The sequence below is a fragment of the Ceratotherium simum genome, chromosome 3 (genome assembly GCF_057802395.1).
Source record: "Ceratotherium simum simum isolate JZ-2026a chromosome 3, ASM5780239v1, whole genome shotgun sequence".
In the NCBI taxonomy this organism is placed as follows: Eukaryota; Metazoa; Chordata; class Mammalia; order Perissodactyla; family Rhinocerotidae; genus Ceratotherium; species Ceratotherium simum.
Genome location: NC_141902.1, coordinates 45,914,501 through 45,931,048, shown reverse-complemented (window position 1 = coordinate 45,931,048; position 16,548 = coordinate 45,914,501). Strand labels below are relative to the sequence as shown.

The 16,548-nt window shown below is 42.8% G+C and overlaps 1 protein-coding gene across 1 annotated transcript in view; it reads right to left on the bottom strand.

Annotated features, from left to right (window-relative positions):
• Positions 1-8,265, bottom strand: part of SLC27A2 (solute carrier family 27 member 2) — a 43,760-nt gene extending 35,495 nt beyond the window's left edge. Inside the window, exon 1 of the mRNA XM_004421563.3 lies at positions 7,716-8,265. Coding sequence (XP_004421620.2) covers positions 7,716-8,193 — 478 coding nt within the window. The 5' untranslated portion in view covers positions 8,194-8,265. The remainder of the gene's footprint in view (positions 1-7,715) is intronic.
• Between the last annotated feature and the right edge of the window lie 8,283 nt (positions 8,266-16,548).

Below are 16,548 nucleotides of genomic sequence, written 5' to 3'. Positions count from 1 at the left end.
TAAGGTGTCAGAGGCGTCACAACAGGGGAAGGAGATGGTGTTTTAGAAGCACATGGGAGAGGCACAAAGACAACCCAGAGCAAGTGTCATCTAAACTGAGACCTGAAAGATGAGCAGTAATTGGCAAGATGAAGATCCACTGAGGTTGACTGAGCCTGCTTCTAGCAGAGGGAACAGCTTATGCAAAGGCACAGAGGCACACAGCATGGTGCCAAAGTAACAAAAAGAGGCTAAAGCTGACTGTAGTATAGAATGCGAGGGGAAGACGGTTGGGAGAAGAGGCTGGGATGTAGGTAGGGACCAGGTCTCTGGCTTAAGTCAGGTAAATGGGTTGGAGGGGGCCAGACCAGAGGTAGGGATATCATTAGGTAGATTAAGCTTGTTTCCATTAAGGTAGCAGCAGAGGGTAGAAAGAAGTAGATGTATTTAAGAGACATCTTAAAGTAGTTAAGAGTTTGGGAGATAGAATAGACAGGATTTGGTAAGTCTTGATGAGAGGAAAATTATAGGTCAAAAGGGACTTTAATTTCTTCTGTAATTTTTTAAAGGAAAACATACTCAGGCATTAGTTATGTCTCTAAAATTAACAATAGTAATAATAAAAGTAAAAGGAAATGTAATTAAGCAAGTGTCATCCTTGATCACAGTTCAAGCAATTTAACACATGCATTTCCTACTTCATTCATGTTCCCACCTGGCCCTCTGTAGGCATTTAGCTTGGGATCCCTGACTTTTTATAGAAGTCATCTCGTCTGAAGGGAAGGTCACTGCCCCTGCCCAACATAATTTCCTGCTGGGCTGTTGGTGTAGAATGGCATTGACTTGAGGTTCCAGGGGCTCGCCAACCATACCAGGACACACCTAACACGTCCTATGGTAGCAGCCTTCCTTCCCTTAAACTAAAGATGCTGATATAAAAACTGAAATTTGAAAGGAAATTTTGGATGTGAATGCCATTTATTAACTATGCATTTGATATTTAGTGTCTTAAGCTTTTTATAAATATGATCAGGCCTACATGTTTTCTCCTTCACACATGAATTTTTTTTTTTGTAATTCTTATTGTAAATTCTGCTTACTTAAGATAAAAGTGGTAATCAACCAGAACACATAAGCTCACATAATTCTATTTGTTGCAGGTTGAGTTCCCCGAGACTGAGATTCTGAGATTTGTGTGCAGAGTGCTCTCAGGAACACTTGTGAGGTTGCCAGGGAAGTAGACCGGAGAAAGGGAGAAGCTGAATGATGATGTAGTCACAACAGTGGCCTCCTTCAACTGATCCTCTGATCGTACAGGGACTCCGGGCCTAGGATGGCCCTTCGGGGTTAGCCCAAATTAAGGGAAGTGGGCTCTACCTTCATGCCTGCCCATCAACCAGTCATCGGATGCAGGCTGGGAGAGGTAGTGCTTGACCTTGGGCAAAGTGGCTTTCTTCAACCCAGGAAGTCCTGGGAAGGGCCTCAGCTGCCAGCTGCCAGCTGTCAGTTGCAAATGCTCCCAGCAGCTGAGGAATGAGCACCTCAGTCCTGAAGTGGGGATTTGGGCAGTGCACCACAGCATCCACTACACCTTTCATTCTTACTGATAACAAAGATTTAAAATATTCATTTGTATAGTAGCTTTCCCTACATCACATCACATAATTTTCATAACAACCCTGTGTTATAAATACCGGCAACCCTGTTGTACAGATGAGGACAGAGGCTCAGGGAATCTATGTATGGAAGGTTACATACAAAATGAAGAGAATTATACTGGGCTTCTGGGATTCCCACCTCCTTGTACTAGCCATTCAGGTTCAAGTTTTGGTAACGTGCCTTACCTTTTGGAAGGTCCTGTCTACTTGACCTTCTGCTCAATGCTTGTTAAAGCATGTGGATCTGCCTTTAAAGAGTAATACAGATGATCTCTTGTTCATCTTTTTGATGAAGCATAACCATGAGCTTTATGAAAAGCTTGGGAACGGGAAATATTATTCATGGAAAGTTGCCTGAAGGGTGTAGAGTAGAGCCATCACTTTCTCATCAGTCTCATCAGGTTTAAATTGTGGATTGAAACAGAACCTCAGAGAAAGCAGTACATATTTGGGTGATAGACAATTGAATGATTATACAATTCCATGTCCCCCTGCTTAAAATCTGTCTTGTTAAAAAGAAAAGAAAAAAAATCAAGGTAGCATACAAAGTTTCCCTCCTCCTGCCCTTTTTTTTTTTGAAGGGAAGAAGAGAAATTTCTGAATACACAGGCCCATTCTTAGAAAGCAGGGAGAGAGGGTGAGTGGTGATCTGAACCAATCTTCATCACCAACGTGGCAAGACGCTACTGGCTACAGCTGCAGCTTTCCAATAGGAGAAGCATCCAATCTTGTGGCTTGTTCTGCTAATAGATTGCCTCACTGAATGGCTAACTGACGGACTTAGTTAAACAAAATACCCCAGAAATGTTTACCAGTAAAGTAAGACCTGAAAAAGAAGTCAGTGAAAGGAAACCCGTTTTGATAAAAATTTCAAGATGATTGTGAAACGGTTGGTAGATGAACAAGTCAGGATGGAAGACTTATCTTTTCGTCATTCAGAAAGGGAATTGAAACCCAAGCTGGTTCTAACACAGCTCTTGGAGACAGTCTGAAAATAGTTTTTAAAAGGTCATTTGTAACTGTGATTTTGCATTTCTATCACTGGCGGTTTGGAGTTATAATATTTAATAACCTATTGTCTAGTCCATACATCGACACGATGTGTGTTAGAACACCCTTCAGATAAAGGCCTGCGATAAAGGGAGACCTGTTTCTCTCCCTGCTCCTGAAAACAAACCACCTTGAGGTCAGAAAGATGTTTAGTCAAGGTTAAGTTCCACCAGGAGTAAGTAAGTCTTTAACAGGAAAATACATACTCATTGTACATTTATGTAATTATATAATTTCTTCATATTATTTTTCACTTCTTTCAGTTGAAGTCCTTGCTTACATGAACTCTTGCTTTCTAAATAGCCCTGGAATCAAGAGTAATTCCTTGTTATGAGGTTACCAAGTCATGCCAGGCTTTACATAATTGTTATCGATTTGTATCCCTAAGCAACCATGTCACCTACCTACCAACTATCCACTTCCTTATTTCTCAGAAGCTGTGGGGAGGTCCTTTTTAAATACTGGCCGCTTAGACTCATTAGGCAGAATAATCCGAACTCTATCCTTCTTCAGATTCAAAAACATTAACAGCTGATTTAGACTTTATTTTGTTTTCACCTCTTCATTCCCTTCTTGTTTCTAAAGAAAATGAACTGTTAAGTATTCTCAAATATGCTAGCAAAGTGCTGCTTTGTTTTTGAATGGAGTTGTACAACCAGCCTGCTTGCAACTTTTAGTTATGAGCAGGCCAAGAAGAAAAATTTGAGAGAACATCTTTAAGCTAGCTTCCTGTTCAGAACTTGGGCTACTTGGCTGGGATCCCAGCCCTTGAATACATGTCTGGGTTTCGGTCCTCCACCATCCTACGCACAGACCCTCCCCACTATGGTCCCAGCCCATCCCGTGCTCACCACCAGTTCCCTCTCTGGCAACAAGACCCAGAGAGAGCACCCTTCTCCTACAGTCTACTGGCCAAAGGTGAACTGGGAGATAAATAAGTCTGTGGTAGAATGAGGCTGGGCCTGGGGGAGACTGGGTCTAAGTGAATTTTCTCAATTCAGAACATATTTAATTTTTTTTTTTAAATCATGTTTCATGCCCTCGTCCCCAACTCAATGGCTCTCAAGCTTCAGAGTAGAAAGTCTGTTACAACCAACCAGAATGGTGGAACTCATTAATGCCACAAACATTTATTGAGTGACTACTACATGCTAGGTATCACTAGGGCATTATTCAAAGACATATGAGAGAATTCTAAGCCTTTGAGACAAAGTGCACTGAGGCAACTCATCTAAGTTACTCTTGGGCAGCCCAAAGAGACGAGAGGAGTGGAGATAAGATTATCTTTATACCCTGACCCTTGACTAGAAAGTCGGCATTGGAAAATTATCTCCTTCCAGGGAAGTGAGGCCACAGCTGTTGGCCATTCCTTGGATTCTCTGAGTCCCTATTTTTTCTACAGTAGAGTCTCTTCAGTAAACAGCTTAAAAAATGACTATTATTTAAGTCCAGCATGCTGTTATCATTACACAGTAAAACTCTTTAATACACATCTCACTGTGTTACAGACCTGAAGAAAAACTGCCTCTGGGGTCCTCTTGCCTGGAATGCCCCCTCCCCCACTGCACTTGCCCAGCTCATTTATCAATGCCCCCAAAAAGCCTTCACTCTCTGCTGTTTTTTCCCCACAGCACTTTGTAGCTCTCTCAGCAAACTCATCACATTCTCCTGGGTGTCACAATCATTTATGTTCATGGCTTAATTCTTTTACTGGATTGTAAGATCCTTGAACTAAATCATCGTATCTCCCCATCCCACCATGGCAACTAGCTTGTACCTCGTGGGAACTCTAAATGTTTCTTGATGTGAAATTAAATTGTACCATCTGCTTTTCTCAATCTAACCTCAAAAGTTTGTGACAAGAGTTATCCTTCATCCTAACACTAGTTTTATAATGAAGTTCTCATGTTTTACAACTTTCAATGATGCAATACCTTTGAAAGTTATTGGAAGCATTTTCCTTTATCGCATGTTTAAAGGAGATCCAATTTATTTTTCACGACCTTGCAAAACCAGGTCAAAGGTAATCTGGAACATTTTATAACCTTTCTGGATCTCAGTCTTGCAATTGAGTACCTTTAACTGTTACTAAAGCCTTGTACAAGAGTAGTTTCTATATCATGGAACTTCTTGCATGGTAATGTTGAGCCAGGCAGTGTAGACCTGGCCAGCAAGCCGACGAGGGAGACCTGGGTTATCTTTCCAGTAGAAGAGCTAGTTTAGCGATGATCTTAATGGTGGCATAAATGGAAACAAGGCAAATTTACTATTTTCTGGGCTCTTTTGGATGTTTTTACAAAATATCCTATCTTGTATGAGATTAAATATGCTTTCTTGTTTTGCCTATATTTTATGTTTGGGAAGTTGCTTGAAAAACCACCGGCCCAATAAGTTGGTTTCTGTCAACTACAACATTAATACAGCTTCAAACAGCTGAAGGCAATTTTTCCATGTGATTACTTACATCATACTCACCTATGGAGAAGGATCCTGAAATAAACTACAGAGAGTAAATCACAGTCTCTGGAAAACAGGTGCTTCTGTTTGATTCATGGAAGTGTTTGTGAATCTTTGCCTTTCTGTAAGTATAGTAAATTCTGAAGGAATAATTGGGTACTGAAATTCCTGCGAGGGTTGAGCTCTGTTAAGCTCTATGAAGAGTCCCCAAAACTCAGGACAACTAGACCAATGCTTATGATAAATGCCACTGTGCCGGTCCTTCACATACACTACAGAATATGACAGACAGTTGGAACTCAAGAGCTCTTATTAAGCCCACAAGCCCTGAGGCTGAAATTCAAAGTACAGAATCAAACCCTGCTGAATTTTCACCCCTCCAATATTTCTAAAGCTTCTCACCTTTATGTACCATGTTCAGATGGTGTAATAGAATAAAAAGTGCTCTGGACGTGAGAAAAAAATTTGGGTTCTGTCCCCAGCTTTCTGTTGCTAACCAGCCATGTGACCGCGGGCAACTGATATCACCCCGCTGAGCCTTTGTTTGTTCAACCCTAAAACAAGTGGAAACTAGGCTGATTGCTTCTCAAAGCCTAGTCCTCAGACCACTTGCTTCAAAATCCTCTGGGGGTGGGGCTTATTATAAAAATACACATTCCTGGGCCCAACCAGTCTTATTGATTCAGTGTTTTTTGAGGATGGGGCTCAGGAATCTGTTTCTTAAAACAAGCTTCCCAGGTGATTTTTACGTTCATTGAAGTTTATTTTCTAAATTTTTTATTGAAATATCACACATTCATTAAAGTTAGAGGATTATAGGATTAGAATATTTCTAAGATCCCTTCCAACTTTAAAGAATTTCAAGAATCAGTCTATTCAACACTTTTACCCACGCGCGCATTTACTAAGCATGAGACTTTGGACTCTGTGTTACCCTCTTGGCAGGAACTGTTTCACATCAGAGTGTAATTCTGCATGGTGTGCAATGATCTCTCAGTGACTTGGAAAAATGGAATGTTTTTCAAATGTGAGGCCTCTCTCAAAGGTCAGTTGACTGCCAGAGTGCCGTAGGTCCACTGGAGAGTCTGGTTCACATTTGATGTGAATGTTGGAATTCCTTTATACTCTCCACGTAACTGACCTAACACAATGCTCAATGGCAGAGGACTGCCTGCCTGGGTGGGAAAGGAGAGATCTGGTTGTATTTCTGACTTGACTACAGAACCAAAGTCTATTAATTATTTAAACTCAAGCTTCCTTGTCAATAAAACTCCCAGTCTCTGACCTCTCTCACAGGGGGCCTGGGATACTATGCAGGTAAATGATATTTAAATTTAAATAGTAAATAAATCTCTCCTGAAGTGGTACAAAGATCATTGCACTAATACCTTCCCTCTGAATCAACTGGTAAAGTAACAGGTTTGAGAGAGTTTTCCAGTTACTAAGTATTGAAGTTGTGTCTTTTCCCAGGCAGCTAGAAATTGTTGGGAATTTTCTTGAAAGCACTACCCCCCTTCAAATAACTTGGCTGCCTTTAAAACTGCCCCCCTGCTTTTAAACTTCTATACAAAGCCTCCATTTTTTGGCTTATTTATTTTATGCCACATGAAACAAGTGTGTAAGAAGTTTCCTTAAGCGAATAGACACCTCATCGTTGTGACACCAGGCAAATTGCTTAGCTTGCCTCAGCCATGAAACCAAGGGGGAGAGCAGATGTAGGTTAGATCACTTCCAGCTCTAACACTTCACATCCCTGTAGAGTAAGGTAGCATGATGTAGGGAAAGTCATGGGCTTTAAAGCTGGACAGACCTAGGTTGGAATTTTAAGCCTCAGTTTCCTTAACTGTACAACAGGGGGTAATAATATGTTATCTCCCAGGGTAATAAAAGCACCCAGCATAGAGCCTGGCACAGAAAGGCATTTCAGAAAGGTGAGGCTTCCTAGCTCCCTATTCCTCCATTTCTTTTAGCCACACCTGGATAGGCCTCCTCTAAATGATAGAGAAGCAACTCTTGGTCCTTATTCAAGTGCAGAGACAAGACTTGTAGGAAGAGAAAACCGGCAGCCCTATAGGTAATTGGTTTTCAGTTTCTTCCTGGCTTGGTCACCACTGTAGCTTGAAGTTACCATTTCAGGTCTTGGTTGACATGTGGCAGAAAATAACAGAACCAAATGTTCACTACTGCTGCAGATGCAATGGGAGCTCACAAGGGCACTGCACAGATCCCCAAAGTCTTCTCCTTGGGGATTGGGTGGGGTCACCTTCTCTCTGCAGTGAGAATTCACCTCTCTGGCCTCAGTAGTCTCATCTATAAAGTCTGATAGTAAACCCTACCTATTGTGAAGATTAAAAGCAACACTATGTATAGTGCTTAATACAGCGCCTGGCACGGTCCTTCCACAGCAGGCGGTTCTAATCGATAATTAGCGTTTCGAGGAAGGGTTGCCATCCCCTCCTAGATCTCCAGTTCCGATCTGAATCTCCCTCTCCAACCCCTACACCACGCTGTGGCAGGTTCGTTAAGGCGCGGAGGAGCCCAGTGCCAGGGCGGGGCAGTTCCGGGGCTCACCTGGCGAGGCCAGTAGTACCTTCGCTCCAGAGCACTGGAAACAGTGCAACAGGGACTTCGCGCGGATACTGTAGTTGAGGCAAGCCATGGCACAGCCCAGCTTGGCCAGCCCCAGCCACAGCCACACGTAGGCGGGTTCATTGCCCATGAAGATCGCCACGCAGTCTCCCTGGCGCAGGCCGACGTGGTCGCGCAGCGCCCGCGCCACCTGGTTGCTGCGCCGGTCCACCTGAGAGTAGGTGAGCGTCTCGTCACGGAAGAGCAGGAAAGGCTTGTGCGGGGTCTGGCGCACTTTGTCCAGGAAGGCATGCAGGACGGTGCGCACCGGCCGCCGCCGCCCGTAGTTGCGCGCCCGCCGGGCCACGCCGGCCACCCGCAGGAAGTAGCCCACGTCGTGGAAGAAGTAGGGGCAGCAGAGGTTCACCAGCAGCGGCAGGAGCAGCAGCCCCGCCAGGGCTGTGTAGATGGCGGGCAGCATGACGGTGGCGGGACCCCCTGTCCCCGCGAGGGCAGAGGGCGCACTCCGGGCGTGCAGCGCGGCGGCGGGGTGGGGGAGCGCACGGCGAGGCTGGGGCGACGGCGGAGCGCCTGGACTGCCAGCACCGCCGCGGCCTCTCGAGCAGGTGGAGTGCTGTGCGGGCTGCCGGGCGGGACCGGCCGGCTGAGCCCGCCCCCTCGTGGGGGTGCAGCCACCTGCGCGCCCGGCCGGCTCCTGCAGTCCTCCCCCGGCGGCTCTGCGGCTCACCGGCGGGTTGGCCACCGCTCCTTCCCAGTCTGGAAGTCTGGGGTCAAGTCTGGACTCCTCTCCGTGGTGACCGAGGGACTTTACCCCTCGGAGCCACAGTTTCCTTATCAAAATAGTGACAATAAGACGCACTTAGCGGATGTTGAGAAGATTGAAGGAGATAATGCAGGTGTAGGGCTATTGCTACTCATTGCTACCACTAATAGAGTACTTTATAGAGATGACATTGTTAGTATCAATAAAGTGCTTTATAAATGCTAGACAGTCCTATTATTTATTAGTAGCGGGTAACAGGTGCCACTGCCAAATCAGAATCCCATCCATCTCTCCTCCCCGGTCCCAGGAGCTTTCCATCTAGTCTCTCTTTGTTTCTCAGATTTGCTTTCCCCGCCCAACCCCAGCCCAGTTGCCAGGCGGTCACCTGTGGTAAGGATTTCAAGGTTGAACAAAAGCGCCAGCGATTGTCACCTCTGGCTCATCCCAGCTCCTGGGCAGAGGGTGAGGACGGGACGTTCTAGTCCGAGCTGGCGCCCCTTGCCCAGCTAGCCCAGATCTGGCGAGAAGTAGCCCTACGCTTTGCCACCTGAAATCAAACTCCTGCGATGTTTTGATTTGTTTTAATACTCTAAGTGATTTTTTTCCCCCTTCTATGTTGAAAGTTCTCAAGTATTGTCAGCCCAATTCAACACACGTTTACTAAGTGGCTCTGTCAGAGAATAGTACAGCACGGAGGAAATTAAACGTTATTGGCATTTCTCAAAAGCCATTTCTTTTAGTGTGATCCTTTCAATTTCCCTTAGTGCTGCTGCTATATAGAGTGAATACTGGCTGCTTACTACTGAGGAGGGTCAGGATCTAAGTAAAGCAGTGTTTTACTTTCTTTCTCTCCTGTCCTCCTACCTCATCCATCTTATTCTTATGAGATAACCACAAGTAGTGAACGTCTACTCCTGCCAGACATTCTGCTACAGGCTTTCCTGTATTATATTTTTGGAGCCTCACAGTCATCTGAGAGTGGCATTTTCCTGCTCATTTAAAGACAGGAAAGGGACCTTAGAGAGGTGAATTAAGAGAGCTTGTCCGTGAGGCATGGGTTTTGGAACTGTATCTGTTTGGTCCCAGGGTCCACTCTTAGCAACCATGTTATGCTGCCCTCCTATTCGCTAGGTTTCCACCCATGTTTTCTTTTTTCTTCTGCAATTTTTTTTTCCTTTTACAATCTCCCCCTGCCCCATTTTTTAGCCCCCTCTTTTTATCCCTGGGATCTGCTCAAACAACCCTTTCCCTTTTCCTGACTCTTGCATGGCTGATCCAGCTACTGTCTGATGACTGGTTTCATCATTTCCCTGGGGAGGAGGTGGCAGCCTTTGTTATCCCTGAGGAGAAGGCTGTAGTGTTAACCAACGTACATGTCAGGACAGAAATCATCTGATGTGCACCTCTTCTTTCACATTGAAGCTCAGAGCCAGCCCTCCCTTTCCATCCCAATGCCACCCCCATCCCTTCATGGCTAGTCACTTCAAAAGCCTGCTAGACCCCTCTTGGCTTTTCCTTAAAAAGCTACTCTCCAGAGGCTAGATTACCACAAATGCCCACTTCCTTCTCTTATTCTGAGGATCACTTTGGCTTTGTGCATTAGCAGTTTTTCAGTTGCAAGTGAAAGAAAACAAGACCAATACTGACTTATGCAGAAACAGGAATTTAAGCAGTAACTGCAGAGTCCAGGGGTCGGACAGGCTTCAGGGCAGCCCTCATCTATGGCTTAGGTGCTGGGCCCTGGACCCTGTTTTCCTTTCACCATTTCTCTGCTCCATCTCCTCCCTTCTGTGGTAGGCTCTCCCCACGTGATCCAAAGATGGCTGCCTTGGGGTTACATGCTTCCTGCATCAACTTCAGACAGAAATATAAGAATCTTTTTCTTAGGAGTCCTCATTAAAAAAAAAAAAGAAAAGAAACCTATGACTGGGTGTTATGTGCCCATCCCTGAACCAGTGTGGACTGGGAGAAGTGCTGATTAGTTTAAGCCAATCAGGGCTCACCCACGGAGCTGGGGGTACAATCAACCCCACCTACACTATATTGTGGAAAATATCAAGGTATTATTAAAAAGTGGAGGAGGAAGGGCTGTGGAGAAGAAATGAATTTGGGGAGGCAATTAGCAAATATTTGCTATATATATATATCTGTATCTATCTATCATCTATCTATCTATCATCTATCTATCTATCTATCTATCTATCTATCTATCTATCTATCTATCTATCTATCTTGAAACTCTTCTTCCCAATGATTCTAGCTTTGAGCCTGGGCTCCACGTTGTGCTCTACTACCAGACTGATAGTCTTCTATGGAAGTCTTCTTGGCATCTATAGACAATTATCCTATTTGTACAGCATACTAGAATACATCTGGGCTGGAGCTGATCAGATGCCCTGGGTCCTGCCTGGCTCCTTTGATGGGGGAGGGGATTGGTAGCTTAGCACAGTGGTCACCCATCCTAGGAACATTTGCTGGGAAGCTCTGGTAAAGTTTGAACTTCAAACTTTATTTTCTGGCTCTTCTGAATCTGACTCGAACTTTCACTGCACTCAACTAACAAATATTTATTGCGTTTCTCCTACGAGCACAACATCATTAGGCACTAAGTGTTTAAAAATGGACCAAAACTTAATTACAACTACTCCTTTTCAAGAACATTTTGTTTTAGCAAGTCTAGTCTACACCCTCCTAAAAATGCCCCACACATTCCTCTCTCTAGGGTTTTTTTTTTTTTTTTTGTGAGGAAGATCAGCCCTGAGCTAACATCCATGCCAGTCCTCCTCTTTTTGCTGAGGAAGACCAGCCCTGAGCTAACATCTATTGCCAATCCTCTTTTTTTTCCCCCTTTTTCTCCCCAAAGCCCCAGTAGATGGTTGTATGTCATAGTTGCACATCCTGCTAAGTTGCTGTATGTGGGATGCTGCCTCAGCATGGCTCGACAAGCGGTGGGTCAGTGTGAGTCCGGGACCCGAACCTGGCCTGCCAGCAGTGGAGCACGCACACTGAACAGCTAAGCCACGGGGCCGGCCCCTCTCTAGTGCTTTATTCTTGCCTATTTCCACCCCGAACTCTGCACATCCCAACTCGCCTTTAAGGCAGTGGTTCATAGATTTCTGGATTTCTCAGTCCAGTAGCATTTCAAAACAAACTTAGAAACCCAAAATAAAGTATCAACATTTAATTTTTCAAGTAAATACAGCTTCCTCCCAACCAACTACAGGCTATTTTTATTATTATTTCACTAAAAAGGAAAGCATAATTGAACTGTACACTTATAAATGGTTAAAATATTTACTTTTACATTATGCATATTTTACCACAAAAATATACAAAAAAGGGAAAAATACATGAAAGTACATACAAAAAGGAAAATATAGTCCTTTTCAAGAAAGGATGAAGACAACATTAGATCAACATATAAAAATGATAGAAATTAAAATATTTTTGAATGCAGAAAAAATACAACTTATATTTGGTTTATTATATCATATAGAAATTGTTTCTATACAAGTTTGTCCATTTAGAAATATAGCTTGAACAATGAAGCATGAAGCAGAGCCAAATCTTGGGCTTTGATAGAATTTAGGATTGTTTCAGCACTAAGATCTCAGACTTGGAGCTTCTCCACTTCCTTAGCCTTAGTGAAGCCACCAAATGCTCACCTCCCCTGTGCCCGCACATCCACTGAGCCTATGTGTTTCCTTCATCAAGACTCTAGTCCCTTCATGGACAGTCACTTCAATGCAGCCTCCTAGACTCCTTAAACTTTCTACGCAGTGTGCTGGGTTACCTCAAATGCCCACTCTCTTCTGTCCTACTCTGAGACATTGCAGGAGGAGTCAGGGGATAGACGTGATTACTGGAGTGCACGTTGACACCTTCTAGACTTGGTCAGGACTTCCCTGCTGCTTCAACTTCATTCATCCATCTCTGCTGATGTCTTAGAGACGGCCTCCCAGTGGCAGTTCCCTACGCCCTTCAAAGTCCCCAATCCCAACCTCAAATGTTCTTTTAAAGCAGGTGGTCTCTCCTCCTACTTTATGGAGATGAAGTAGCCCACTGGGTCTCAAACTTTACAGGCATCAGAATCAATTGGAGAACATGTTAAAACACAGCTTGCTAAGCCCAGCCTCCAGAATTTCCGATTCAATAAGTCTTTGGTGAAGCCAAAGAGTTCACATTTCTAAGAAGTTACCAGACGATGTTGATGCTGCTGGTCCAGGGACTACACTTTGAGAACCACTGATTTAGCCCAGTGGCTTCCAAACTGCCCAGCAGAGCCCCAGGTCTTCGGGGCTGCCACCGAAGAAAATTTCTTGCAGAGCATGGAAGGGGCTCTGGGATCCTACCCTACCTCCAATCAGAGCAGCTCCATGTATATCTGTTTTACATATTGGACTTCCATGTAGATCTCACGTGAAAAAAGTGTTCCAAATACTTTTCTTTTAAATCCTTCAGCCCATGTGGATCTATCCCTTGCACTGGACTTATAAACCCACCAACTAGTTGGCTCTTTATTGTTTCATGCCTGTTAATTTTGCCTTCCCAACTAGAATTCAACTTCCTGGAATGAAGTGATGGAAAAGAGCATGAGACTTGAGGTCAGAGGACCTGGGTTCAAGTCCTGTATGTCACATATAGGCTGAGTACCTGTAGGTAAGTTACCTGAGCTCTCATAGTGCCTTGTGTTAATTTTGTAGGCCTTGAGGCACCTAATGCGCAGGGACTATTGTTGACAAAAATGTATAGGTTATGAAACCTGCTGCTTTTGTGACATTACTTACTATTAATAGGAATTTTATGTGACTGATTCATTCAGTGGTTTATAGGAAAGTTCGTCTCCAACTGTGTTGTCTGCCATGAATTGATGACATTCTTTTCTTTCTCTCTTCCTTTCTTCCTTCCTCCCTCCCTCTCCCTCCCTCCCCCTTTCTTTCTTTCTTTCTTTCTTTTCTTTCTTTTCTTTCTTTTCTTTCTTCTTCTTTCTTTCTTTCTTTCTTTCTTTCTTTCTTCTTCTTTCTTTCTTTTCTTTCTTTCTTCTTTCTTTCTTTCTCTTTTCTTTCTTTCTTTCTTTCTTTCTTTCTTTCTTTCTTTCTTTCTTTCTTTCTTTCTTTCTTTCTTTCTTTCTTTCTTTCTTTCTTTCTTTCTTTCTTTCTTTCTTTCTTTCTTTCTTCCTTCCTTCCTTCCTTCCTTCCTTCCTTCCTTCCTTCCTTCCTTCCTTCCTTTCTTTCCTTTTTCTTTCCTTCTTTCTTTCTTTCTCTTTCTTTCTTTCTTCCTTCCTTCCTTCCTTCCTTCCTTTCTTTCTTTTTCTTTCTTTCTCTGTCTCTCTTTCTTTCTTTCTTTCTTTCTTTCCTTCCTTCCTTCCATCCTTCCTTCCTTCCTTCCTTCCTTCTTCCTCCTTCCTTCCTTCCTTCCTTCCTCCCTCCCTCCTTCCTTTCCCTTCCCTTCCCTTCCCTTCCCTTCCCTTCCTTCCCTTCCCTTCCCTTCCCTTCCCTTCCCTTCCCTTCCCTTCCTTCCCTTCCTTTCCTTTCCTTTCCTTTCCTTTTCCTTTCCTTTCCTTTCCTTTCCTTTCCTTTCCTTTCCTTTCCTTTCCTTTCCTTTCCTTTCCTTTCCTTTCCTTTCCTTCCTTTCTCTCTCTCTTTACTTTTTTTCTTTCTTTCTCTCTCCCTCTCTCTCTTTCTTTCTTTTTATTTAATTTTTTTATTGATGTTACATTGGTTTATAACGTTATATAAATTTCAGGTGCACATCATTATATTTCGACTTCTGTGTAGACTCCATCGTGTTTACCACCAAAGTCTAGTTGCCATTTGTCACTGTACAAATGTGCCCTTTTACGCCTTTTGCCTTCCTCCCTCTCCTCTTTCATTCCGGTAACCACCAATCTATTCTCTGTGTCTATGTGTTTGTTTGTTGTTGTTGTTTTTTAATTTTCAACATGAGTGAAATCATACGGTATTTAGCTTTCTCCTTCTGACTCATTTTGCTTGACATAATACCCTCAAGGTCCTTCCTTGTTGTCACAAATGGCAAGATTTCATCTTTTTTTTATGGCTGAGTAATATTCCATTATATATTTATATATATATATACCATATCTCCTTTATCCATTCATCTGTTGATTGGCACTTAGATTGTTTGCAAGTCTTGGCTATTGTGAATAATGCTGCAGTGAACATGGGGGTGCATATATCTTTTCAAATTAGTGTTTTTTGTTCTTTTCTTTTCTTCTTTTGTTCTGGGTAAATACCCAGAAGTGGAATAGTTTCATCATATGGTAGTTCTATTTTTAATTTTTTGAGGAATCTCCATACTGTTTTCCATAGTGGCTTCACCAATTTACATTCCCACCAGCAGTGTATGAGGGTTTCCTTTTCTCCACATCCTCTCCAACACTTGTTATTTCTCGTCTTGTTAGTTATAGCCATTCTGAAGATGTGAAGTGACATTTCATTGCATTTTTGATTTGTATTTCCCTAATAATTAATAATGTTGAACATCTTTTTCATGAGCCTGTTGGCCATCTGTATATCTTCTTTGGAAAAATGTTTATTCAGATCCTCTGCCCATTTTTAATCGGGTTGTTTGTTTTTTATTATATTTTGGATATTAACTCCTTATCCGATATATGATTTGCAAATATCTTCTCCCAATTGGTAGGTTGTCTTGTTTTGTTGGTGGTTTCCTTTGCCATGCAGAATCTTTTTAGTTTGATGTAGTCCCATTTGTTTATTTTTTCTTTTGTTTCCCTTGCCTGAGGAGACATGATATTCAAAAAGATACAGGTAAGACTAATGTCAAAGAACCTACTGCCTACGTTTTCTTCTAGGAGTTTTATGATTTCAGATCTTACATTCAAGTCTTTAATCCATTTTGAGTTAATTTTTGTGTGTGGTGTAAGATAATGGTCTACTTTCATTCTTTTGCATGTGGCTGTCCAGTTTTCCCAACACCATTTATTGAAGAGAATTTCCTTTCCCCGTTGTGTGTTCTTGGCTCCTTTGTTGAAAATTAGCTGTCCATAGACGAGTGGGTTTATTTTTTGGCTTTCAGTTCTGTTCCATTGATCTGTGTGTCTGTTTGTCTGCCAGTACCATGCTGTTTTGATTACTATAGCTTTGAAGTATACTTTGAAATCAGGGAATGTGATACCTTCAGCTTTGTTCTTTTGTCTCAGTATTGCTTTGGCTATTCAAGGTCTTTTGTTGTTCCATATAAATTTCAGGATTCTTTGTTCTATTTCTGTGAAAAATGTTGTTGGGACTTTGATAGGGATTGCATTGAATCTGTAAATTGCTTTAGGAAGTATGGACATTTTAACTATGTTAATTCTTCCAATCTATAGCCACAGAATATCTTTCCATTTCAATCACATTTCTTGAAATGTGAGTGCCTGCTATTCTGTTGAATGCCCAGCAGTGGCATTTGGGTATAGACATAAAGGATGTGTAGGTATTCAGAGAGGGAAATGGTAAGAGTTTGGTGGAGAAGGCATATGCTGAGATTGGCTCTTTTGGAGAAGGAAGGAGAGATGAGGAACGATTGGTTGTTGGTATTAGATGTGAAGGAGGAGGGCCCCCTTTGTTGGGCACCCCATTTCTACTTGCTAAATACACAATCAAGACAAAGTACAATTTGAGAAAAAGGTGTTTGCTGTCATTAGTTCTGATCAGAGTGCCTTTGATTTGGTGTCGAATTGTAACTGAGGGAAAACTCCTAGTGAAATGATTATCACTTCTAGTGCTAATACGTGTGCTTCACAAAATTTGGTTTCCATTTGTCAACAACCCCCTCTCTCCTCTTTCAACATCTCACCACAACCCACAACTTCCCCTCCCAGTCACAATGCACTCTTCTCCACCCCTGAATGTGTTGGTTAATTCTTTACTCCTGATCCATTTTGCTTCTATTTTTACCTCTCTTGTAATATCTTCTTTTTTCCACTTCCTAAATGTAAAAGTTTCTTAGGGTTGTGTCTTTAACTTTCTTCCCTCTAGGTGGCCTCATCTATTCCCATCAATGCTGAGGACTGCCAAGTCTAAATATTCA